The 27,587-nt window shown below is 45.3% G+C and overlaps 1 protein-coding gene across 1 annotated transcript in view; it reads right to left on the bottom strand.

Moving 5' to 3' along the window:
• Positions 1-6,138: 6,138 nt before the first annotated feature.
• Positions 6,139-27,587, bottom strand: part of LOC139413898 (ankyrin-3-like) — a 198,555-nt gene continuing 177,106 nt past the window's right edge. The window contains exons 40-49 of the mRNA XM_071161745.1: positions 22,476-22,550; positions 21,255-21,386; positions 19,850-19,993; positions 16,306-17,119; positions 14,163-14,457; positions 13,315-13,398; positions 11,780-11,863; positions 11,366-11,611; positions 9,336-9,414; positions 6,139-7,432 (exon numbers count right to left, since the gene is read on the bottom strand). Coding sequence (XP_071017846.1) covers positions 9,358-9,414; positions 11,366-11,611; positions 11,780-11,863; positions 13,315-13,398; positions 14,163-14,457; positions 16,306-17,119; positions 19,850-19,993; positions 21,255-21,386; positions 22,476-22,550 — 1,931 coding nt within the window. The 3' untranslated portion in view covers positions 6,139-7,432; positions 9,336-9,357. The remainder of the gene's footprint in view (positions 7,433-9,335; positions 9,415-11,365; positions 11,612-11,779; positions 11,864-13,314; positions 13,399-14,162; positions 14,458-16,305; positions 17,120-19,849; positions 19,994-21,254; positions 21,387-22,475; positions 22,551-27,587) is intronic.

Here is a 27,587-nt window from a genome sequence, read left to right as displayed (position 1 = left end):
CAGTTGAGAACATCTTTATTTAACCAGGTAGGCCAGTTGAGAACACCTTTATTTAACCAGGTAGGCTAGTTGAGAACATCTTTATTTAACCAGGTAGGCTAGTTGAGAACATCTTTATTTAACCAGGTAGGCTAGTTGAGAACATCTTTATTTAACCAGGTAGGCTAGTTGAGAACATCTTTATTTAACCAGGTAGGCCAGTTGAGAACATCTTTATTTAACCAGGTAGGCCAGTTGAGAACACCTTTATTTAACCAGGTAGGCTAGTTGAGAACATCTTTATTTAACCAGGTAGGCTAGTTGAGAACATCTTTATTTAACCAGGTAGGCCAGTTGAGAACATCTTTATTTAACCAGGTAGGCCAGTTGAGAACACCTTTATTTAACCAGGTAGGCTAGTTGAGAACATCTTTATTTAACCAGGTAGGCTAGTTGAGAACATCTTTATTTAACCAGGTAGGCCAGTTGAGAACATCTTTATTTAACCAGGTAGGCCAGTTGAGAACACCTTTATTTAACCAGGTAGGCTAGTTGAGAACATCTTTATTTAACCAGGTAGGCTAGTTGAGAACACCTTTATTTAACCAGGTAGGCCAGTTGAGAACACCTTTATTTAACCAGGTAGGCTAGTTGAGAACATCTTTATTTAACCAGGTAGGCTAGTTGAGAACATCTTTATTTAACCAGGTAGGCCAGTTGAGAACACCTTTATTTAACCAGGTAGGCCAGTTGAGAACACCTTTATTTAACCAGGTAGGCCAGTTGAGAACACCTTTATTTAACCAGGTAGGCCAGTTGAGAACACCTTTATTTAACCAGGTAGGCCAGTTGAGAACACCTTTATTTAACCAGGTAGGCTAGTTGAGAACACCTTTATTTAACCAGGTAGGCCAGTTGAGAACATCTTTATTTAACCAGGTAGGCTAGTTGAGAACACCTTTATTTAACCAGGTAGGCCAGTTGAGAACACCTTTTTTTAACCAGGTAGGCCAGTTGAGAACACCTTTATTTAACCAGGTAGGCTAGTTGAGAACACCTTTATTTAACCAGGTAGGCCAGTTGAGAACACCTTTATTTAACCAGGTAGGCCAGTTGAGAACAAGTTCTCATTTACAACTGAGGCCGGGCCAAGATAAAGCAAAGCAGTGAGACACAAACAACACATAAAGTTACACATAAACAAACGTACAGTCAATAACACAATAGAAAAATCTATGTATAGTGTGTGCAAATGTAGAAGAGTAGGGAGGTAAGGCAATAAATAGGCCATAGAGGTGAAATAATTACCATTTAGCATTAACACGGGAGTGATAGATGTGCAGATGATGATGTCCAAATAGAGATACTGGGGTGCAAGAGGAAAATAACAATATGGGGATGAGGTAGTTGGGTGGGCTATTTACAGATGGGCTGTGTACAGGTACAGTGATCGGTAAGCTCCTCTGACAGCTGATGCTTAAAGTTAAAGAGAGGGAGATATGAGACTCCAGCTTCAGTGATTTTTGCAACACCATAGTACCCTCCAAACTCATCATTAAGCTTGAGACCCTGGTTCTCGACCCTGTCCTGTGCAAATGGGTCCTGGACTTCCTGACGGGCCGCCCCCAGGTGGTGAAGGTAGGAAACAACATCTCCACTCAGCTGATCCTCAACACTGGGGCACCACAAGGGTTCATTCTCAGCCCTCTTCTGAACTCCCTGTTCACCCACTACTGCGTGGCCATGCACGCCTCCAACTCAATCACCAAGTTTGCAGACGACTCTACAGTGGTTGGCTTGATTACCAACAACCACAAGACGGTCTACAGCAAGGATGTGAGGGCCCTCGGAGTGTGGTGTCAGGAACATAACCTCTCATTCAATGTCAGCAAAACAAAAGAGATGATCGGAAACAGGAAACAGCAAAGGGAGCACCCCCCTATCCACATTGACGGGACAGCAGTAGAGAAGGTGGAAAGTTTTAAGTTCCTCTGTGTACATATCACCGACAAACTGAAATGGTCCACCCACACAGACAGTGTGGTGAAGAAGGCGCAACAGCGCAACCGCAACCTCTTCAACCTCAGGAGGCTGAAAAAATGTGGCTTGTCACCGAAAACCCTCACTAACTTTTACAGGTGCACAATTGAGAGCATCCTGTCGGGCTGTATCACCGCCTGGTACGGCAACTGCACCGCCCACAACCGCAAGGCTCTCCAGAGGGTGGTGCGGTCTGTCCAACGCATCACCGGGGGAAAACTACCTGCTCTCCAGGACATCTACAGCACCCGATGTCACAGGAAGACCAAAAAGAACATCAAGGACCTCAGCCACCCGAGCCACTGCCTGTTCACCCCGCTTCCATCCAGCCAGCAGGCGAGATCAGTACAGATGCATCAAAGCTGGGACAGAGAGCTGGGACAGATCAAAGCTGGGACAGATTAATAAACAGCTTCTATCTCAAGGCCATCAGATTGTTTAAGAGCCACCAGTAGCACAGAGAAGCGACTGCCTATCTACAGATGAGAAGTTCGTTGTTCTCCTCCTGCTGTATATTTATGTCTGAATGTTTCTATCTCGATGTTCAACACTCTGGCCTCTTTTTGTAGCGAGTCGGTTCTTCTGAGCGGAGAAATGACTACGCCTGGTTTGGACACGTTAGACGAGGAGATGAACTGCTAGCAGCCCCGTCAGTATGGCTCTCACTGGAACTGTCCGCCATCTTCCTTCCCGCAACGTCAACAGAGCGGAGTGGTTAATGTTTGTAGTGTTTTGTTGTGATGATGTATGTGTAGACAGTGACCCCCCGTCGCCACCTGTGGAACTACATTAAATGCAGAAGGCGCTGCTCAACTGAACGGTCCAGAAATAACTACTACGCTATCTACACTGAGTGGACAAAATATTAGGAACACCTTCCTGATATTGAGTTGCACTCCCTTTTGCCCTCAGAACAGCCTCAGTTCGTCGGGGCATGGACTCCAGGTGTCGAAAGACTTCCACAGTGATGCTGGCCCATGTTGACTCTACGGCCCATGTTCACATAGTTCTGTCAAGTTGGCTGGATGTCCTTTGGCTGGTGGACCGTTCATGCTTGTTACACGTGGGAAACTGTCTGAACATGAAAACCCTGCAGCATTGCAGTTATTGACACAAACCAGTGTGTCTGGCACCTGCTACCATACCTGCTCAAAGGCACTTAAAACGTCACCCTCTGAACGGCACGCATACACAATCCATGTCTCTACACACACGTACACTACACACACATACACAATCCATGTCTCTACACACATGTACACTACACACACACACACAATCCATGTCTCTACGCACACATACACACTCCATGTCTCTACACAAGTACACTACACACAGATACACAATCCATGTCTCTACACAGGTACACTACACACACATACACAATCCATGTCTCTACACACACATACACAATCCATGTCTCTACAAACACATACACAATACATCTCTACACACACATACACAATCCATGTCTCTACACAGGTACACTACACACACATACACAATCCATGTCTCTACACACACATACACTACACACACATACACAATCCATGTCTCTACACAGGTACACTACACACACATACACAATCCATGTCTCTACACACACATACACTACACACACATACACAATCCATGTCTCTACACACACATACACTACACACACATACACAATCCATGTCTCTACACACACGTACACTACACACACACAATCCATACACAATCCACATACACAATCCATGTCTCTACACACACATACACCATCTGTCTCTACACACACATACACAATTTGTCTCTACACACATGTACACATGGATGTTGTATTGTATATATGTGCTAGTAGAGTAGTGTACTGAGGGAACACAATGTGTTATGAAATGTAATGTAATTTAATATTTTTTATTGTAAATAAATGCCTTAATAATGCTAGACCCCATGAAGAGTAGCTGCTGCCTTGGCAGGAACTAATGGGGATCCATAATAAACCCCAGGAAGAGTAGCTGCTGCCTTGACAGGAACTAATGGGGATCCATAAAAAACCCCAGGAAGAGTAGCTGCTGCCTTGACAGGAACTAATGGGGATCCATAATAAACCCCAGGAAGAGTAGCTGCTGCCTTGGCAGGAACTAATGGGGATCCATAAAAAACCCCAGGAAGAGTAGCTGCTGCCTTGACAGGAACTAATGGGGATCCATAATAAACCCCAGGAAGAGTAGCTGCTGCCTTGGCAGGAACTAATGGGGATCCATAATAAACCCCAGGAAGAGTAGCTGCTGCCTTGACAGGAACTAATGGGGATCCATAATAAACCCCAGGAAGAGTAGCTGCTGCCTTGACAGGAGCTAATGGGGATCCATAATAAACCCCAGGAAGAGTAGCTGCTGCCTTGACAGGAACTAATGGGGATCCATAATAAACCCCAGGAAGAGTAGCTGCTGCCTTGACAGGAACTAATGGGGATCCATAATAAACCCCAGGAAGAGTAGCTGCTGCCTTGGCAGGAACTAATGGGGATCCATAATAAACCCCAGGAAGAGTAGCTGCTGCCTTGGCAGGAACTAATGGGGATCCATAATAAACCCCAACTAATGGGGATCCATAATAAACCCCAGGAAGAGTAGCTGCTGCCTTGGCAGGAACTAATGGGGATCCATAATAAACCCCAGGAAGAGTAGCTGCTGCCTTGACAGGAACTAATGGGGATCCATAATAAACCCCAGGAAGAGTAGCTGCTGCCTTGGCAGGAACTAATGGGGATCCATAATAAACCCCAGGAATAGTAGCTGCTGCCTTGGCAGGAACTAATGGGGATCCATAATAAACCCCAACTAATGGGGATCCATAATAAATCTCAACTAATGGGGATCCATAATAAACCCCAACTAATGGGGATCCATAATAAACCCCAGGAAGAGTAGCTGCTGCCTTGGCAGGAACTAATGGGGATCCATAATAAATACAAATACAAAAATTGACTCAAGGCTTAAAATCCTTCTTTAACCCGTCTCCTCCCCTTCATCTACACTGATTGAAATGGATTTAACAAGTGACATCAATAAGGGATCATTGCTTTCTCCTGGATTCACCTGATCCTTCTGTCATTGAAAGAGCAGGTGTTCCTAATTGTTACGTTCCCCAGTTTGTGTTGTAGTTTGTGTATTTGCATGTGTTTTATTTCAGGAAATGGCTTCCTGAAATCCCTCAAGCAGCTGATTGGTCGATTCCAGGGCTAATTGGAGAGCTGACCCCGCCCCTCGTCAAGACACAGCTGTCTCCAATTATTACATTCATTCTGAAGCTATATAAAAGCCAGTGTTCTGTTCAGGAGAGAGAGATTTTGGAGGTAGGGATTACTGAGAGAGATTTGCTGGGAGGTCATTGCAGAGAGGTCATTGCAGAGAGGTCATTGCAGAGAGGTCATTGCAGAGAGAGATTTTGCTAGAGGTTGATTTTGATGGGAGTTCATTGCTGGGAAGTTGGTATGTTTTGTGAGTTTGTTGCTCAGATAGAGCTTATTTGATGTACTTTGTTTCTTAGTTTGTTTGTGAAATTGTTTAATATTCTGTTTAATTTGTTCCCAGGGGAGAAGGGGAAGGCACCTTGGGAGTGCTTAGGCAAGAGGCCCGCGGGCATACATATACCCGTAGTATATTCACTGTCTAGGCACACTAGGTAAGACCTGGGCGGACCACCCCCTGTATTTTGGTTAGGGCACCAGGTGGTGGTAAATTAGGTAAGTAGTGGGTAGGCAGGTAAGATAGGAGAGGGGGCTTTGAGATTTACTTTCTTTGCTTTGGTTCCGTCCAGCCCCTTTTCCCCATATTACCGTGTAAAGGAATAAAGTCCTTGTAAACGGTACCACATTCTGCCTGTTGTCATCCTTACTCGCACCTACAGTCCATACCTTTTTCACTTCACGGAGAGTTTAGTTGTAGCAGGGTGTTGCATTCCCTCTTCATAGAGGCGTGCGTAACACTAATGTTTTGTATTCTCAGTTTAAGTCAACCTCATAACTGAACACTATTCAAACATTATGTATGTGTATGTTATTATATTGTTAAATAAAATCCTCTAAAGTATTTGGAACATACTGTAGAGATGGATGAAAACAACCTCAGACTGTTTCAGTTTAAACACAATTTATTTCTGCTTAAATAATGAATGGGATCATCCATGTTGGTTGTCATGTGTTACCAGATCATCAATCAATGCTTTAGGTGGTCTCATATGAAGAGAATATGGCACCAAACCCCAAAGAAAAAAATGCCCCTTTAAACATAACACTGCTAAAACAATGACCAATGATTGGTTTGGAGCAAATACGCATGAGAACTGTTAACCCTTTCCAATGTGTCAGTCTACATTATATATTGGGGTAAACGCTCTCTAACCCTTTCCAATGTGTCAGTCTACATTATAAATTGGGGTAAACGCTCTAACCCTTTCCAATGTGACAGTCTACATTATATATTGGGAGCTCTCATATCTCCACGTCTTTAATAGTAGAGGCATATTCCATGTTACACTGTGGGCCCTCATAAAGCATTAGAATGAAGTCTCCCTCTCTGTCCTGCTGTCCCCCAGGTGGCTGTGTGTTCATGTCTCTTTAAAACAGTCAGTGCCAGAGCAGAGTAGACAGACACTGATAGAAGTAACACCTTATTTCATAATACAATGTTCGCAAATGAGGAAAACTAAGTCAAACCAGGTGAATCTCATGCATCAAAATATTAGTACTCTGAGGAAATATGTTCACAGAAGTGATGTTTGAGAGTTGCAGTGGAGTTCAAATCAAGCTACCATTTTCATTTGACAAATATTTCCTGCTGATAATTAGACATGTGCAGTAACACCCAAGCATTTTCATAAAGGTGGAATCAATATAGGCATTTCATTCCAATGCTTTGCGAAGCTGTCCTACCAGTGCAGAAAACAAACTATCAGTGACTAACTTCAGAAGTTTTTACAGTGTCATTTATATTCAACCAAACCACCCGTTGTTATTAAAAAACACAACCACATTATACACCCACCCCAGTGGTGTGGCTACAGGACAGAATATATAAGGCTTGTAGAAGGTGACTCCAAGTGTTCCTCTAATCTGTCAATCAAACGTCCTGTTTGTACCTCATTGGTCCGAGAGATGCTTGGAGGCGTGGCTACTGTTGTCCTGACGCCATGATGGAGCAGACCACACCCCTGTTCTCCTGTCACCGTGGTAACAACAGGTCATGACTGGAGCCCAGGTTGTGGACAGAAAAGTAATTTTTTCATGCTCATGCGAAATCAAATAAAGTGGTCTTGCTGTAAAACCATGCGTTAACGTGAAAGCTGCAGACACACGTTCTGATTGGCTGTTCTCCTGCTTCAAGTTCCAGTCATCTCCCTTCCAGGAAGTCATGAAACATCAACAAACCTGCAAAACAAAAAACATATGATAGGTGATTTAGATCAACATGAGTTTAATTCTCTCACCACTGTGTATGTTGTGAATAGTTTGTCTCTCTTGATTAACCAACTGCACCAACCAGCTAAACTAACAAGACTGCAAGGCCCTCAGAAAGTGTGAGTTGTTGTCAGTAGGGTCACATCTCTAGGGGGCAGAGTTAGCATGTTGTCAGTAGGGTCACATCTCTAGGAGGCTGAGTTAGCATGTTGTCAGTAGGGTCACATCTCTAGGGGGCTGAGTTAGCATGTTGTGAGTAGGGTCACATCTCTAGGGGGCTGAGTTAGCATGTTGTCAGTAGGGTCACATCTATATAGGGCTGAGTTAGCATGTTGTCAGTAGGGTCACATCTATATAGTGCAGAGTTAGCATGTTGTCAGTAGGGTCACATCTATATAGGGCTGAGATGGCACGTTGTCAGTAGGGTCACATCTCTAGGGGGCTGAGTTAGCATGTTGTCAGTAGGGTCACATCTATATAGGGCTGAGTTAGCATGTTGTCAGTAGGGTCACATCTATATAGGGCTGAGTTAGCATGTTGTCAGTAGGGTCACATCTATATAGGGCAGAGTTAGCATGTTGTCAGTAGGGTCACATCTATATAGGGCTGAGTTGGCACATTGTCAGTAGGGTCACATCTATATAGGGCTGAGTTAGCATGTTGTCAGTAGGGTCACATCTATATAGGGCTGAGTTAGCATGTTGTCAGTAGGGTCACATCTATATAGGGCTGAGTTGGGACGTTGTCAGTAGGGTCACATCTATATAGGGCTGAGTTAGCATGTTGTCAGTAGGGTCACATCTCTAGGAGGCTGAGTTAGCATGTTGTCAGTAGTGTCACATCTCTAGGGGGCTGAGTTAGCATGTTGTTAGTAGGGTCACATCTCTAGGGGTCTGAGTTAGCATGTTGTTAGTAGGGTCCTCTCTATAGGGCTGAGTTAGCATGTTGTCAGTAGGGTTAGGGTTAGGATAATGGATCCAGACAGCCGGTTGCTGGATCCGACAGGACAATGGATCAAGACAGCTGGTTCCTGGATCTGACAGGATAATGGATCCAAACTGAGCATGCCCTGGTGACAACAGGATAATGGATCCAGACTGAGCCTGTCCTGGATCCGACAGGATAATGGATCCAGACTAAGCCTGTCCTGGATCCGACAGGATAATGGATCCAGACAGCCAGTTGCTGGATCCGACAGGATAATGGATCCAGACAGCCGGTTGCTGGATCCGACAGGCTAATGGATCAAGACAGCTGGTTCTTGGATCTGACAGGATAATGGATCCAAACTGAGTATGTCCTGGAGCCGACAGGATAATGGATCCAGACAGCCGGTTGCTGGATCCGACAGGATAATGGATCCAGACAGCCTGTTGCTGGATTCGACAGGATAATGGATCCAGACTGAGCCTGTCCTGGATCCGACAGGATAATGGATCCAGACAGCCGGTTGCTGGATCCGACAGGATAATGGATCCAGACTGAGCCTGTCCTGGATCCGACAGGATAATGGATCCAGACTGAGCCTGTCCTGGATCCGACAGGATAATGGATCCAGACAGCCGGGTTGCTGGATCCGAAAAGGATAATGGATCAAGACTGAGCCTGTCCTGGATCCGACAGGATAATGGATCCAGACACCCGGTTGCTGGATCCGACAGGATAATGAATCCAGACAGCCGGTTCCTGGATCTGACAGGATAATGAATCCAGACAGCCAGTTGCTGGATCCGACAGGATAATGAATCCAGACAGCCAGTTGCTGGATCCGACAGGATAATGGATCCAGACAGGATACCACCCGGCTGTAGTGTTAAGTGATCCCCATTTCCCTCCATATTCTATCAGACCTGAGCTCCATACTTGTACGTACCAGGTTGAGCACACGACTGTTATCATTGATCCTTTTCCACTTGCTTCTTTTTCACCTTCGACCCTGACCCTTCTCCAGACTGCAACACACAGAGAGAGGGGTTAGACAGGACGATGGCAGAATGAGGGGCAGGCCCGCAGAACACACAGAAACACCAGGCAGACTGAAACTCTTCTCCACTAGTGTCCTAGACATGCTGAAAGACAGAAACATCAGGCAGACTGGAACTCTTCTACACTAGTATCCTAGACATGCTGAAAGAAAACACTTAGGGAGTTGTTAATTCACTACATCCAGCTGATTGGCATCACTGCACCATCAGGTTCATAGTCTGACCAGTAAACACTGACAGTCCAATGACATCACACTGACAGCAGGTCAGATTGAGCTCTCTGATCGCTTCACGTTGAACTGAGCTGTCTGACAAGCACACACCACAGCACTCTGAAGCATTCCGCACTGCTAGTCTACCGTCAGTGTCTACTGTCTAGTTGGAATTGTCTCCACTACTAGTCTACCGTCTAGTTGGAACTCTCTCCACTACTAGTCTACCGTCTAGTTGGAACTCTCTCCACTACTAGTCTACCGTCTAGTTGGAACTCTCTCCACTACTAGTCTACCGTCTAGTTGGAACTCTCTCCACTACTAGTCTACCGTCTAGTTGGAACTCTCTCCACTACTAGTCTACCGTCTAGTTGGAACTCTCTCCACTACTAGTCTACCGTCTAGTTGGAACTCTCTCCACTACTAGTCTACTGTCTAGTTGGAACTCTTTCCACTACTAGTCTACCGTCTAGTTGGAACTCTCTCCACTACTAGTCTACCGTCTAGTTGGAACTCTTTCCACTACTAGTCTACCGTCTAGTTGGAACTCTCTCCACTACTAGTCTACCGTCTAGTTGGAACTCTCTCCACTACTAGTCTACTGTCTAGTTGGAACTCTCTCCACTACTAGTCTACTGTCTAGTTGGAACTCTCTCCACTATTAGTCTACTGTCTAGTTGGAACTCTCTCCACTACTAGTCTACTGTCTAGTTGGAACTATCTCCACTACTAGTCTACCGTCTAGTTGGAACTCTCTCCACTACTCGTCTACCGTCTAGTTGGAACTCTCTCCACTACTAGTCTACCGTCTAGTTGGAACTCTCTCCACTACTAGTCTACTGTCTAGTTGGAACTCTCTCCACTACTAGTCTACTGTCTAGTTGGAACTCTCTCCACTACTAGTCTACTGTCTAGTTGGAACTCTCTCCACTACTAGTCTACTGTCTAGTTGGAACTCTCTCCACTACTAGTCTACCGTCTAGTTGGAACTCTCTCCACTACTAGTCTACCGTCTAGTTGGAACTCTCTCCACTACTAGTCTACTGTCTAGTTGGAACTCTCTCCACTACTAGTCTACTGTCTAGTTGGAACTCTCTCCACTACTAGTCTACTGTCTAGTTGGAACTCTCTCCACTACTAGTCTACTGTCTAGTTGGAACTCTCTCCACTACTAGTCTACCGTCTAGTTGGAACTCTCTCCACTACTAGTCTACTGTCTAGTTGGAACTCTCTCCACTACTAGTCTACTGTCTAGTTGGAACTCTCTCCACTACTAGTCTACTGTCTAGTTGGAACTCTCTCCACTACTAGTCTACTGTCTAGTTGGAACTCTCTCCACTACTAGTCTACTGTCTAGTTGGAACTCTCTCCACTACTAGTCTACTGTCTAGTTGGAACTCTCTCCACTACTAGTCTACTATCTAGTTGGAACTCTCTCCACTACTAGTCTACTGTCTAGTTGGAACTCTCTCCACTACTAGTCTACCGTCTAGTTGGAACTCTCTCCACTACTCGTCTACCGTCTAGTTGGAACTCTCTCCACTACTCGTCTACCGTCTAGTTGGAACTCTCTCCACTACTAGTCTACTGTCTAGTTGGAACTCTCTCCACTACTAGTCTACCGTCTAGTTGGAACTCTGTCCACTACTAGTCTACCGTTAGTGTCAACACCACACTTCAGTCTACTCTATGATCATGGAGCAAACCTCAGTCTTTCCCCTCTGACCCTTAGAGCTCTCCTGCTCTGCCTTAGGGCCTCCTCGGGAGCGCTTGTTTCTCTTCCTGCCCTTATTTTCCTTCCTGCCTCCTCCTCCTCCTGCTGCTTCTCCTCTTCCTCCTGCTCCTCCTTCTCCTACTGCTCCTCCTGCTTTCACCTCCTCTGTAGTAGCAGTAGTAGCAGCAGTAAAAGTAGTTGCCGTAGCAGCAATACGACGTACTACTTTCCTGATGACCTTAGGAGTGGAGGGGTATAAAGTCATGTTAGGACAGAGGAATGGGGATGGGGGTTGGAGATGGGGAGGATGGGCATGGGGGGAGATGTTCAGGTGATATCAGAAGAGGACAGGGTGATGATGTAATAGGGGTGTGGGGTGTGTAGTGAAGGGGGGTACAGCAGTTACTTTTCGGGTGACTATGTTTCCATCCTCGTCTGTGAACTGCTCTTCTGTCACTGACTCCACAGGGATGTTTCTGGCCTGTTCTCCCTGAGAATGATATGGTACAGTAGGATTTACCTGTCATCATTAGTTTACCTGTCATCATTAGTTTACCTGAGGTTAGTTTACCTGACGTTAGTTTGCCTGACATTAGTTTACCTGTCATCATTAGTTTACCTGAGGTTAGTTTACCTGACGGTAGTTTGCCTGTCATCATTAGTTTACCTGAGTTTAGTTTACCTGTCATCATTAGTTTACCTGAGGTTAGTTTACCTGAGGTTAGTTTAGCTGAGTTTAGTTTACCTGAGGTTAGTTTACCTGAGGTTAGTTTACCTGTCATCATTAGTTTACCTGAGGTTAGTTTACCTGACGTTAGTTTTACCTGTCATCATTAGTTTACCTGAGTTTAGTTTACCTGAGTTTAGTTTACCTGACGTTAGTTTACCTGTCATCATTAGTTTACCTGAGGTTAGTTTACCTGTCATCATTAGTTTACCTGACGTTAGTTTACCTGTCATCATTAGTTTACTTGAGGTTAGTTTACCTGAGGTTAGTTTACCTGAGGTTAGTTTACATGAGTTTAGTTTACCTGACGTTAGTTTACCTGTCATCATTAGTTTACTTGCGTTTAGTTTACCTGAGTTTAGTTTACCTGTCATCATTAGTTTACCTGAGGTTAGTTTACCTGAGTTTAGTTTGCCTGACGTTAGTTTACCTGTCATCATTAGTTTACCTGAGGTTAGTTTACCTGCCCTAGGGACAATAGCAACACAAAGCTCCATTTGCAAAAAGCACTGCCACAACATGACCCTTTAATACCACCCCTCATCAAATAAACACACAGAACATTAAATGACTATGTCACATAAGATTAACTTCGTAGAGGGATCCAGAGAAAACCACAGGTGGTGATGGTAACATTGTACATGGAACTGAAAACACAAGCCAACATCAACAGTATGCAAGCCATGATGAAAGACTGAGTTTAACTACGTATATTAGAATGATGTGATGATAGAATGATCTGGAACAATGTTAGTGTGAATTCTTGCTGTGATATGAAACCTGTCAAATCTTTGATGTTAAAATGAAGACAGGCTAGGAAGTAGATGGATGTAAAACATGCCGAAGTCTCCAGAGCTGGTGAGTGCTACTGTCATTCACTAGCTAATACCACATGGACAGTAGAACAGATCAACCCAGTCAGCCAGTAGCTACAGCTAGTTGGGAACAGCTGGTCAAGCAGAAAGGCAGCAGAGCTCTAGGTTCCTGTAGAGCCTGACTGTCACATCCGGCCCAGGCCACACAGACAAACAGGCCTAGGCCACACAGACAGACAGGCCCAGGCCACACAGACAGACAGGACACACAGACAGACAGACCACACAGACAGACAGACAGACAGACAGGCCCAGGCCACACAGACAGACAGCACATTGATAACAGCACAGGCCTCATTGGGGCAACACACCACTCAGTGCCACAAGCAGGCCAGGTACCTTCAGAATGACCCTCCGTCGGTACACCTTGGTGGTGACAGTCCGTTCCTCATCAGAGCTGGTCTCCTTATCTCTACCACCCTCCTGATGAACCAGGCAGGGTTAGGGCTCTGACTACACAGTAACAACTATTTCCTGCGTTGCAACTGACATGTGGTTCAGAACAGCCCTGTCATAGATCCTGTCTGACATGTGGTTCAGAACAGCCCTGTCATAGATCCTGTCTGACATGTGGTTCAGAACAGCCCTGTCATAGATTCTGTCTGTCATGTGGTTCAGAACAGCCCTGTCATAGATCCTGACAGACAGGAATGATTTTAGATCCTGACTCAGATGTTCGTCTTAAAGAAATACACTGTCCAGCCACAAGGGTTAGAAGTGAAGAAGATGCATTTGTTTTGTGTGTGTACAGTTACCTGGACTAACAGCAGAGTCATGATGTGTAGAGTTACCTGGACTAACAGCAGAGTCATGATGTGTAGAGTTACCTGGACTAACAGCAGAGTCATGATGTGTAGAGTTACCTGGACTAACAGCAGAGTCATGATGTGTAGAGTTACCTGGACTAACAGCAGAGTCATGATGTGTAGAGTTACCTGGACTAACAGCAGAGTCATGATGTGTAGAGTTACCTGGACTAACAGCAGAGTCATGATGTGTAGAGTTACCTGGACTAACAGCAGAGTCATGATGTGTAGAGTTACCTGGACTAACAGCAGAGTCATGATGTGTAGAGTTACCTGGACTAACAGCAGAGTCATGATGTGTAGAGTTACCTGGACTAACAGCAGAGTCATGATGTGTAGAGTTACCTGGACTAACAGCAGAGTCATGATGTGTAGAGTTACCTGGACTTTGTGCTGTGACCCCTGCACTCCTCCCTTCTCCTGCTGCTGCTCCTTGCTGCTTGGTCCTGCTGTGCTGTCCTCTTCCAGAGTCCTTCTGCTTCCCTCTTCCTGCCCTCCTTGTGACGCTGACGCCCTTCCCTCGTCCTCGACCTGGCCATGACCCTTCACCCCGTTGGATGTACCCTGGGCCTCAGGATGTGACCCGGGCTGGGACAGGAAGTCAGCGTGGTCTCCATTGGATTTCCCTGCTGGTCGGACAGGTGATGTAGTCAGGGAGTCCAGGGAATTCACAGGGCTTGGGGAGGTGGAGGGGAGACAGGGGGAGGAGAGAGGAAGGGGAAGAGAGGAGGGGGGAGGAAGGGGAAGAGAAGAGAAGGGGAGGGTGGGAGAGGGGGGGCGAGGGGGGAGGGTGGGAGAGGGAGGGTGGGGGAGGAGAGAGGAAAGGGAAGAGAGGAGGAGGGGGAGGGTGGGAGAGGGAGGGAGGAGGGGGGAGACAGGGGGAGGAGAGAGGAAGGGGAAGAGAGGAGGAGAGAGGAAGGGGAAGAGAGGAGGAGACGGGAGGGTGGGAGAGGGAGGGAGGAGGAGGGAGACAGGGGGAGGAGAGAGGAAGGGGAAGAGAGGAGGAGAGAGGAAGGGGAAGAGAGGAGGAGACGGGAGGGTGGGAGAGGGAGGGAGGAGGAGGGAGACAGGGGGAGGAGAGAGGAAGGGGAAGAGAGGAGGAGAGAGGAAGGGGAAGAGAGGAGGAGACGGGAGGGTGGGAGAGGGAGGGAGGGCGAGGGGGAGGGGGAGAGCCGGGGAGATTACAATTAGAATTAGAAAAACATTGTCCAAGCAATGTGGAAATACACTACATGACAAAACGTATGTGGACACCTGCTCGTCAAACATCTCATTCCAGTTGGTCCTCCCTTTGCTGCTATAACAGCCTCCACTCTTCTGGGAAGGCCTTCCACTAGATGTTGGAACATTTATGCAGGGCCTGGCTTGTAGTCAGCGTTTCAATTCATCCCAAAGGTGTTCGATGGGGTTGAAGTCAGGGCTCTGTGCAGCCAGTCAAGTTCTTCCACACCGATCTCAACAAACCATTTCTGTATAGACCTCGCTTTGTGCACAGGGGCATTGTCATGCTGAAACAGGAAAGGACGTTCCCCAAACTGTTGCCACAAAGTTGGAAGCACAGAATCATCTAGAATGTCATTGAATGCTGTAGCATTAAGATCTCTGTTCACTGGAACTAAGGGGAACGAACCATGAACCATTATTCCTCATCATCCAAACTTTACAGTTGACACTATGCATTGGGGTAGGTAGCGTTCTCCTGGCATCCGCCAAAACCAGATTCATCTGTCGGACTCCCAGATGGTGAAGTGTGATTCATCACTCCAGAGAACACGTTTCCACCATCGAGAGTCCAATAGCGGCGAGCTTTACACCACTCCAGCCAACGCTTGGCATCGCGCATGGTGATCTTAGGCTTGTGTGCGGCTTCTAGGCCATGGAACCCCATTTCATGAAGCTCCCGACAAACAGTTCTTGTGCTGATGTTGCTTCAAGAGGCAGTTTGGAACTCGGTAGTGAGTGTTGCAACTGAGGACAGACGATTTTTACGCACTACGCCCTTCAGCACTTGGCAGTCCCCTTCTCTAAGCTTGAGTGGCCTTCCACTTCATGGCTGAGCCATTGTTGTTCCTAGATATTTCCACTCCCCAATATCAGCACTTACAGTTGACCAGGGCAGAGCTAGAAGGAAACATTTTTGACGAACTGACTTGTTGGAAAGGTGGCATCCTATGACGGTGTTACGTTGAAAGTCACTGAGCCAGTACAAGCCATTTTATTTGCAATGTTTGTCTATGGAGATTGCATGGCTGTGTGCTGATGTTATCCACCTGTCAGCAGGTGTGGCTGAAATAGTGAAACCAGTCATCTGAAGGGTCCACATACATCTGGTGATGTAGTATATGTCTTGGGCTTCACCACATATAAACAGACTTTAAAGAGACCAAAACAATGCTGTCATGACTGAGATGACAAAGAGGGAATGTTCTTCAGAGTAAAGTTCTGCCTGGTGTATAATAACATGGATGTAGCCTATACTGTATATACAACATTATTAATGTTTAATAATAATATCAGATCCTACCTGGTGTCCTGGAGGTCGTTGCCCTCAGCACTCAGACTGCGGCCAGGTGTCGGGGGCTCCACGTTCACGCTGGACGTCTCACTATGCCAACCTGCAGGTGATGACATCACATCTTTGTCTGCCTGCTGAACCTGAGACAAGATGGCGTTTATCCTTTCCTCCGTCATCTCCTCGTCCTCCGAGCCTTCCTCCAGCCCCATCTCCTCCAACAGAGACTTTAACTTCTCCTCACTCAACTCCCCCTCCTCCTTCTCTTCCCCGGGAGGACCAGACACACCACCCTCTACCCCCTCTCCCTCCAGGACAGGCCTAAAGCCTAGGGTCTCTGATGGGTCTCCTCTGGCTCCTGCCAGCCACTCATCCTCCCTGACCACCCCCTGAGGAAGATCAATCTGATGTATCAGCATCCCCATGTCAACATCCTGCTCAGCCTCCTCTCTCAGCCCTGCCTCCCTGTTATGGGGCTTGTATGAGGCCACTGACTCTCTGCTAACCCCTGTGTCATCTTCAGTGGAGGTCACTTTAGGGCCCCCGCCTTCCCCGGCACCCTCCCCGGCGCCCTTCCCGGCTCCCCGGGAGTCTAGAGGTCCAGAGGTGTCTTCCTCTACCACCATTGTGGGGGATTGAGCATGGGAGGCGGGGCCTGGGGTGCTGGTGGTCTGGGTGAGTGACAAGTCACATGGTCTAGTGGGCGTTCTAGAGGGGGAGTCTAGGCCAGCGTCCTCGTCAAAGAAGTGGTCGCTGCTTAGCGGGGTGGGGGGCTGACAGATCAAACCTGTGGGGGTCTGAAGCTCCAGCTGGATGCTGCTGGAACCTGGATGAGATAACCACAACACAGTGGAGCTGAGATGGAGGGACACAACAACATGAAGACACTCAGCATGTACAGGAGGAAGGAGGATGGAGGAAGGAAGGAGGAAGGAAGGAGTGCTGTTCATATAATACTGCCACCTGCAAATAATCACTGACTTATACTCTTATAACAGACAGGCAAGCTGTTAGCATTCAGCCTAGCAGGTAGCAGGTAGCAAGCAGTTCTTTACATGGCTCATCTGCAAATGGCCTGTTGGAATACAGGCCTGGATATGACTTGATAATGAGTTTAGTCAACAAGTAATCTGTGATGTTAATCACATGGATATGTAAGTACAGAGGATGAGCAGTGAAAAATAAGGAACTACATATAGACCTGTAGTTCCTATATACATACCTAATATATAGGGGGGCGGGGCCTAAGGAGGGACTACATATAGACCTGTAGTTCCTATATACATACCTAATATATAGGGGGGCGGGGCCTAAGGAGTGACTACATATAGACCTGTAGTTCCTATATACATACCTAATATATAAAGGGGGGTGGGACCTAACGAGGGAATACATATAGACCTGTAGTTACTATATACATACCTAATATATAGGGGGGGCGGGGCCTAACGAGGGACTACATATAGACCTATAGTTCCTATATACATACCTAATATATAGGGGGGGGGGCCTAAGGAGCGAGGTATGACAACAAGGAGCACAAGGGGACAAGGTGAGGAAGAAGGGGTAGCAGCAAGAAATTTAGGAACTGTCATATGGGCAGATCAGAAACTATCAGATACTACTGTAAGGTCCTATGGACAGATCAGAAACTATCAGATACTACTGTAAGGTCCTATGGACAGATCAGAAACTATCACAGATACTACTGTAAGGTCCTATGGACAGATCAGAAACTATCACAGATACTACTGTAAGGTCCTATGGACAGATCAGGAACTATCAGATACTACTGTAAGGTCCTATGGACAGTTTAGGAACTATCAGATACTACTGTAAGGTCCTATTGACAGATGAAAAGACAAACAAAATGTTAGTCAGACAAGACTTGGTTGAAAGTGAATGAAAATTAGTGGATGAAAATTCAATGTGACTGTAACTTCTGTTTATGTAGCTGCAGTTGAGGAAGAGCGCTACAGCCAGAACCTAACAGCTAGCATTGTTAGCTTCACATTAGCCTAGCATTGCTAGCTTAGCATTGTTAGCCTAGTGTTAGCCTAGCGTTGTTAGCCTAGTGTTATTAGCAGAACTACTAAGACTGAGGGAGCAGCCACACAAGGCTGTAGCAGAGCTGCCAACAGTCCAGTTAGGTACTGTATGTTAAGTTAGTTAACAGTATGTTGGATGGAGGGTGAGAGCACAGCTGAGGGTGTCAGCAGGGAGGGAGGGGCAGGTAGCAGGTTAGCAGGAAGGGGTTGGTCTGGTTCAGCAGAGTTAGAAGCAAGATAACTGCAGGGTAGGAAGGCTCAGAGAAACCAGAGGTACTAACTAACGGCCTAAGCAGCTCTAACAGCCCTATAACAAGCAGAGGTCCCTTAAAGCCACAGCCATGCTGTCAGAACAGAAACGTTAGCAGTACCACAACACACCGCTATCTAACAGAACAGGAGAGGGTTAGTACCACAACACACCGCTATCTAACAGAACAGGAGAGGGTTAGTAGCACAACACACCGCTATCTAACAGAACAGGAGAGGGTTAGTACCACAACACACCGCTATCTAACAGAACAGGAGAGGGTTAGTAGCACAACACACCGCTATCTAACAGAACAGGAGAGGGTTAGTAGCACAACACACCGCTATCTAACAGAACAGGAGAGGGTTAGTACCACAACACACCGCTATCTAACAGAACAGGAGAGGGTTAGTAGCACAACACACCGCTATCTAACAGAACAGGAGAGGTTTAGTACCACAACACACCACAACAGACAGGAACCATTTGCCATATAAATTGGTTAACATAATAATGTTTTCATGTACTTGACAATCAAATTGTGAATAAAATATTATTTGTCGAGAAATGTGTTAAACATTACTGTATTTTTTTCAGTATACACACACCATAACGATTATAGAACAAAATACCAACCAAATCTTTAACCCAACTGAAGGAAATAAACGTTGCTCTCATGGTCAAATTAAGAACATAGATCAGATAGGTTAGTTGTGATTCCTCAGAGGCTTGTTAAGTAGCATGATATTTTATACTTTACACAACATAAAATACAGTCACACATACAGTAGTAGAGTTGTAATGCCCCCTGACAGGGTTAACACACGGCAATGTTTGAAAAGTATCAGTGTTGATTGATTTCAGGGGGCATATAAAATATAAATATAAAATCAACATCTAATTTGTCATCATCATGTTCAGATTGGCTCTACGTTCGACTAGTTTAGCCAGATTGGCTCTACGTTCGACTCGTTTAGCCTGATTGGCTCTACGTTCGACTCGTTTAGCCTGATTGGCTCTACGTTCGACTCGTTTAGCCTGATTGGCTCTACGTTTGACTCGTTTAGCCTGATTGGCTCTACGTTCGACTCGTTTAGCCTGATTGGCTCTACGTTCGACTTGTTTAGCCTGATTGACTCTACGTTCGACTCATTTAGCCAAGATTGGGTCTATGTTCGACTAGTTTAGACTGGCTGGTTCTGTAAGAAGGAGAGGTAAAGAGAGAGACAGAGTTCAGCTAGATGGGGCTAAACTTTACCATCACACTGATCCAGGAAAACTGCGTTATCATCAGCAAAACATCTTGTGCCTGAAATGTTACCATAGTCAAATATTGGCCCTTCCAGCAATGTCACAATATCCATCCGATTGATCTTAGTCAGGACCTCTGTAAGGGAATCCGCTAAAGTGAGACAGAAACAGGCAAACTGGTTAATACACTACAAACAGCAATACACAACACTATTACATCCTACCCACGTTCTAAACAAAACAACACTATTACATCCTACCCACGTTCTAAACAAAACAACACTATTACATCCTACCCACGTTCTAAACAAAACAACACTATTACATCCTACCCACGTTCTAAACAAAACAACACTGTTACAGCCTACCCACGTTCTAAACAAAATAACACTGTTTTACCCAGGAGAGGGCTGGTTCTCTATAGTCAGACAGGGCTGGTTCTCTATAGTCAGACAGGGCTGGTTCTCTATAGTCAGACAGGGCTGGTTCTCTACAGTCAGACAGGGCTGGTTCTCTATAGTCCAATCTGAGACAGCTCTGTGTAGAGTACTGACCTGAGACAGCTCTGTGTAGAGTACTGACCTGAGACAACTCTGTGTAGAGTACTGATCTGAGACAGCTCTGTGTAGAGTACTGACCTGAGACAGCTCTGTGTAGAGTAATGACCTGAGACAGCTCTGTGTAGAGTACTGACCTGAGACAGCTCTGTGTAGAGTACTGACCTGAGACAGCTCTGTTTAGAGTAATGACCTGAGACAGCTCTGTGTAGAGTACTGACCTGAGACAGCTCTGTGTAGAGTACTGACCTGAGACAGCTCTGTGTAGAGTACTGACCTGAGACAGCTCTGTGTAGAGTACTGACCTGAGACAGCTCTGTGTAGAGTACTGACCTGAGACAGCTCTGTGTAGAGTACTGACCTGAGACAGCTCTGTGTAGAGTACTGACCTGAGACAGCTCTGTGTAGAGTACTGACCTGAGACAGCTCTGTGTAGAGTACTGACCTGAGACAGCTCTGTGTAGAGTACTGACCTGAGACAGCTCTGTGTAGAGTACTGACCTGAGACAGCTCTGTGTAGAGTACTGACCTGAGACAGCTCTGTGTAGAGTAATGACCTGAGACAGCTCTGTGTAGAGTACTGACCTGAGACAGCTCTGTGTAGAGTACTGACCTGAGACAGCTCTGTGTAGAGTAATGACCTGAGACAGCTCTGTGTAGAGTACTGACCTGAGACAGCTCTGTGTAGAGTACTGACCTGAGACAGCTCTGTGTAGAGTACTGACCTGAGACAGCTCTGTGTAGAGTAATGACCTGAGACAGCTCTGTGTAGTGCCCTGTGCGGTGCTACTGTTTTCAGTAATGACTAGTTACATAAAACAAGCTTTCAATTCAGGGAGGAAATGGGATACATACTTGTGGCATTTGTACCATCTCTGCTAACCCATTTCTTTAAAAGCATGAAACTCTGAGTGGTCAGAGAGTTGGGGTTATCCACGCGGATGTGATTGATCTCATCTACGGAGAAATCCATTTCCCTGGCAAGCTCTGAAACAGAAACACATTAAATATGGATTAGACTCCTCTCCTCCCTGTTCTCCCCCTCCTCTTATCTCTCCTCCTCTCCTCTTATCTCCCCTCCTCTCCTCTTATCTCCCCTCCTCTCCTCTTATCTCCCCTCCTCTCCTCTTATCTCTCCTCCTCTCCTCGTATCTCTCCTCCTCTCCTCTTATCTCTCCTCCTCTCCTCTTATCTCCCCTCCTCTCCTCTTATCTCCCCTCCTCTCCTCTTATCTCCCCTCCTCTCCTCTTATCTCTCCTCCTCTCCTCTTATCTCTCCTCCTCTCCTCTTATCTCTCCTCCTCTCCTCTTATCTCTCCTCCTCTCCTCTTATCCTCTCCTCCTCTCTTTCCTCCCCTCCTCTCTTTTCCTCTCCTCTTATCTCTCCTCCTCTCCTCTACTCTCCTGTCTTCATTTTCTTTGTTATCCTCTCCTCCTCTCTTATCTCTCCTCCTCTCTTTTCCTCTCCTGCCTTCATTTTTTTGCTATCCTCTCCTCCTCTCTTTTCCTCTCCTGCCTTAATTTGTTTGCTATCCTCTCCTCCTCTCTTTCCTCCCCTCCTCTCCTTCCCCCTCCTGTCTTTGTTTCCTTTGCTTTCCTCTCGTCGCTTTCCTCTCCTCCTCTCTTTCCTCCCCTCCTCTCCTTCCCCCTCCTGTCTTTGTTTCCGTTGCTTTCCTCTCCTCCTCTCTTTCCTCCCCTCCTCTCCCCCAGACAGACATGTACGTAATGCTGCAGTGCAGGCGGGGAGGTGACTCTCCCCCAGACAGACATGTACGTAATGCCGCAGTGCAGGCGGGGAGGGGAGCTGGGCACACTGCCATGACACTCCCTTTCCCTCCTGATAAAAATGACAGTAATCTCTAGATGGAACAGACTACACAGATGAAGTCCTACCCAGCTCAGTCATCAACAGGAACAGTATGGTGTCACAATCTGAAATATCTGATGTATTCTAGCCATCTCCAGTCAGTGTGTGGGGTAATAGTGTGTGTGGCTGGTACGTTATGTCACTGCAGTAGAAGAGAGACTGCCATTCTACTGCTGTCCTCCAGGGGGAGACATGCTACTGTGTTCTTACCAGTCCAGCTCAGACCCAGGTGATCTGCCACTATGGCCATCCGCAGGTCAGTCCTCTCACAGGGGCTCTGAGGGCCTGGTGGGGATGAGGGGCAGACAGCACCATGTTATCATCTCATCACTGTGTATTTATGAGAAACAGAACATACCTTTTTCTGGCCAAATTCTCCTCATCAATTCAGAGGTCTCTGGATAGTAAGATCATAGTAAACGCTCTACATTTTGAGGTACTTGCCTGCACCATTCCAAATCAGAAGCCAGATAGTAACAGGTAGAATTGTGAGGATCCAATGGCAAGACAAAGGCACATAGACAGTTCCAGTAGCAGACTAGTATCTGTTGTTGAGTGGGTGTTAGGCATGTAACCAGCCAGTCTACCAGGCAATCAAACCATCACAGAAACAAAACCACCCCAATTCACATGTCACTAGCTCTATAGTGTGGAGCTTGGTGTTCAAGGCCAAACGTGTTTCAGAGTGAAATGAAAGTAGACATGCCAGTAACCTGTGTGTCTGTGTACGCTGGAGGAGACTGGACCACAGTCACCTGTCTGATACTGCTATTCTACTATACTGATACAGACTCAGCACAGCTCTACACGAGCCAGAGACTACTCGTCTGTACAGTGCTCTGGTCACTATCATGCTGCAGCACCTGACTACTGTTTCCTACTTTTCTTCCTGAATCTGGTCGGACAGTTAATACATCTCCTAAGTCTGGTTGGACAGTTCATACATCTCCTAAGTCTGGTTGGACAGGACACAGATATGACAGAATGACAGCTGCAGTTAAGTCACATCACAGCCAATCACAACAGCTCATGCACTAAAGATCAAGAAGTGTAACATTTTACAGGCTTGGTCTCCATGATGTTGGCCATGTTGGACCCTGCAACCTGACTGCAATCCTTCTCCTTTCCTGCAGCCGGCCTACTGCTCCTCCTCTCCTCCTTCCATCTCCTTCTCGTCTTCTCTCTGCCGGCCTGCTCAAACTCTGCTCTCACGTCTATAGAAGACCTGGATGTAGTAGTAGACCTGGATGTAGTAGTAAATCTGGATGTAGTAGTGGTCCTGGATGTAGTAGTAGACCTGGATGTAGTAGTAAATCTGGATGTAGTAGTAAATCTGGATGTAGTAGTAGACCTGGATGTAGTAGTAAATCTGGATGTAGTAGTGGACCTGGATGTAGTAGTAAATCTGGATGTAGTAGTAGACCTGGATGTAGTAGTACATCTGGATGTAGTAGTGGACCTGGATGTAGTAGTAAATCTGGATGTAGTAGTAGACCTGGATGTAGTAGTAAATCTGGATGTAGTAGTAAATCTGGATGTAGTAGTAAATCTGGATGTAGTAGTGGTCCTGGATGTAGTAGTAAATCTGGATGTAGTAGTAAATCTGGATGTAGTAGTAGACCTGGATGTAGTAGTAAATCTGGATGTAGTAGTACATCTGGATGTAGTAGTAGACCTGGATGTAGTAGTAAATCTGGATGTAGTAGTAAATCTGGATGTAGTAGTAGACCTGGATGTAGTAGTAAATCTGGATGTAGTAGTGGACCTGGATGTAGTAGTAGACCTGGATGTAGTAGTAGACCTGGATGTAGTGGTAAATCTGGATGTAGTAGTAGACCTGGATGTAGTAGTAGACCTGGATGTAGTAGTGGTCCTGGATGTAGTAGTAACTCTGGATGTAGTAGTAAATCTGTATGTAGTAGTAAATCTGGATGTAGTAGTGGTCCTGGATGTAGTAGTAAATCTGGATGTAGTAGAACATTTGGATGTAGTAGTAGACCTGGATGTAGTAGTAGACCTGGATGTAGTAGTGGTCCTGGATGTAGTAGTGGTCCTGGATGTAGTAGTAAATCTGTATGTAGTAGTACATCTGGATGTAGTAGTAAATCTGGATGTAGTAGAACATTTGGATGTAGTAGTGGTCCTGGATGTAGTAGTAGACCTGGATGTAGTAGTAGACCTGGATGTAGTAGTGGTCCTGGATGTAGTAGTAACTCTGGATGTAGTATTAGACCTGGATGTAGTAGTAACTCTGGGTGTAGTAGTAAATCTGGATGTAGTAGTAAATCTGGATGTAGTAGTAACTCTGGATGTAGTAGTAAATCTGGATGTAGTATTAGACCTGGATGTAGTAGTAACTCTGGATGTAGTAGTAAATCTGGATGTAGTAGTAAATCTGGATGTAGTAGTAACTCTGGATGTAGTAGTAGACCTGGATGTAGTAGTAAATCTGGATGTAGTAGTGGTCCTGGATGTAGTAGTAACTCTGGATGTAGTAGTAAATCTGGATGTAGTAGTAGACCTGGATGTAGTAGTACATCTGGATGTAGTAGTGGACCTGGATGTAGTATTAGACCTGGATGTAGTAGTAACTCTGGATGTAGTAGTAAATCTGGATGTAGTAGTAAATCTGGATGTAGTAGTAACTCTGGATGTAGTAGTAAATCTGGATGTAGTAGTAAATCTGGATGTAGTAGTGGTCCTGGATGTAGTAGTAAATCTGGATGTAGTAGTAAATCTGGATGTAGTAGTAGACCTGGATGTAGTAGTACATCTGGATGTAGTAGTAAATCTGGATGTAGTAGTACATCTGGATGTAGTAGTGGTCCTGGATGTAGTAGTAAATCTGGATGTAGTAGTAAATCTGGATGTAGTAGTAGACCTGGATGTAGTAGTAAATCTGGATGTAGTAGTAGACCTGGATGTAGTAGTAACTCTGGATGTAGTAGTACATCTGAATGTAGTAGTAAATCTGGATGTAGTAGTAAATCTGGATGTAGTAGTAAATCTGGATGTAGTAGTAACTCTGGATGTAGTAGTAAATCTGGATGTAGTAGTAGACCTGGATGTAGTAGTAACTCTGGATGTAGTAGTACATCTGGATGTAGTAGTAGACCTGGATGTAGTAGTGGTCCTGGATGTAGTAGTGGTCCTGGATGTAGTAGTAAATCTGGATGTAGTAGTAAATCTGGATATAGTAGTACATCTGGATGTAGTAGTAGACCTGGATTTAGTAGTGGTCCTGGATGTAGTAGTAAATCTGGATGTAGTAGTAAATCTGGATGTAGTAGTAGACCTGGATGTAGTTGTACATCTGGATGTAGTAGTAAATCTGGATGTAGTAGTAGACCTGGATGTAGTAGTAAATCTGGATGTAGTAGTACATCTGGATGTAGTAGTAGACCTGGATGTAGTAGTAAATCTGGATGTAGTAGTGGACCTGGATGTAGTAGTAGACCTGGATGTAGTGGTAAATCTGGATGTAGTAGTAGACCTGGATGTAGTAGTAGACCTGGATGTAGTAGTGGTCCTGGATGTAGTAGTAACTCTGGATGTAGTAGTAAATCTGTATGTAGTAGTAAATCTGGATGTAGTAGTAAATCTGGATGTAGTAGAACATTTGGATGTAGTAGTAGACCTGGATGTAGTAGTAGACCTGGATGTAGTAGTGGTCCTGGATGTAGTAGTAAATCTGTATGTAGTAGTACATCTGGATGTAGTAGAACATTTGGATGTAGTAGTGGTCCTGGATGTAGTAGTAGACCTGGATGTAGTAGTAGACCTGGATGTAGTAGTGGTCCCGGATGTAGTAGTAACTCTGGATGTAGTAGTAAATCTGGATGTAGTAGTAGACCTGGATGTAGTAGTACATCTGGATGTAGTAGTGGACCTGGATGTAGTATTAGACCTGGATGTAGTAGTAACTCTGGATGTAGTAGTAAATCTGGATGTAGTAGTAAATCTGGATGTAGTAGTAACTCTGGATGTAGTAGTAGACCTGGATGTAGTAGTAAATCTGGATGTAGTAGTGGTCCTGGATGTAGTAGTAACTCTGGATATAGTAGTAAATCTGGATGTGGTAGTAGACCTGGATGTAGTAGTACATCTGGATGTAGTAGTGGACCTGGATGTAGTATTAGACCTGGATGTAGTAGTAACTCTGGATGTAGTAGTAAATCTGGATGTAGTAGTAAATCTGGATGTAGTAGTAACTCTGGATGTAGTAGTAAATCTGGATGTAGTAGTAAATCTGGATGTAGTAGTGGTCCTGGATGTAGTAGTAAATCTGGATGTAGTAGTAAATCTGGATGTAGTAGTAGACCTGGATGTAGTAGTACATCTGGATGTAGTAGTAAATCTGGATGTAGTAGTACATCTGGATGTAGTAGTGGTCCTGGATGTAGTAGTAAATCTGGATGTAGTAGTAAATCTGGATGTAGTAGTAGACCTGGATGTAGTAGTACATCTGGATGTAGTAGTACATCTGGATGTAGTAGTAGACCTGGATGTAGTAGTAAATCTGGATGTAGTAGTAGACCTGGATGTAGTAGTAACTCTGGATGTAGTAGTACATCTGGATGTAGTAGTAAATCTGGATGTAGTAGTACATCTGGATGTAGAAGTAAATCTGGATGTAGTAGTAACTCTGGATGTAGTAGTAAATCTGGATGTAGTAGTAGACCTGGATGTAGTAGTAACTCTGGATGTAGTAGTACATCTGGATGTAGTAGTAGACCTGGATGTAGTAGTGGTCCTGGATGTAGTAGTAAATCTGGATGTAGTAGTAAATCTGGATGTAGTAGTACATCTGGATGTAGTAGTAGACCTGGATGTAGTAGTGGTCCTGGATGTAGTAGTAAATCTGGATGTAGTAGTAAATCTGGATGTAGTAGTAAATCTGGATGTAGTAGTAGACCTGGATGTAGTTGTACATCTGGATGTAGTAGTGGTCCTGGATGTAGTAGTAGACCTGGATGTAGTAGTAAATCTGGATGTAGTAGTAGACCTGGATGTAGTAGTAAATCTGGATGTAGTAGTGGACCTGGATGTAGTAGTAAATCTGGATGTAGTAGTGGACCTGGATGTAGTAGTAAATCTGGATATAGTAGTAGACCTGGATGTAGTAGTAAATCTGGATGTAGTAGTAAATCTGGATGTAGTAGTGGTCCTGGATGTAGTAGTAAATCTGGATGTAGTAGTAAATCTGGATGTAGTAGTAGACCTGGATGTAGTAGTAAATCTGGATGTAGTAGTACATCTGGATGTAGTAGTAGACCTGGATGTAGTAGTAAATCTGGATGTAGTAGTAAATCTGGATGTAGT

The sequence above is a fragment of the Oncorhynchus clarkii genome, chromosome 1 (assembly GCF_045791955.1).
Source record: "Oncorhynchus clarkii lewisi isolate Uvic-CL-2024 chromosome 1, UVic_Ocla_1.0, whole genome shotgun sequence".
Lineage (NCBI taxonomy): Eukaryota > Metazoa > Chordata > Actinopteri > Salmoniformes > Salmonidae > Oncorhynchus > Oncorhynchus clarkii.
This window is presented reverse-complemented; position numbering and strand designations above follow the sequence as displayed.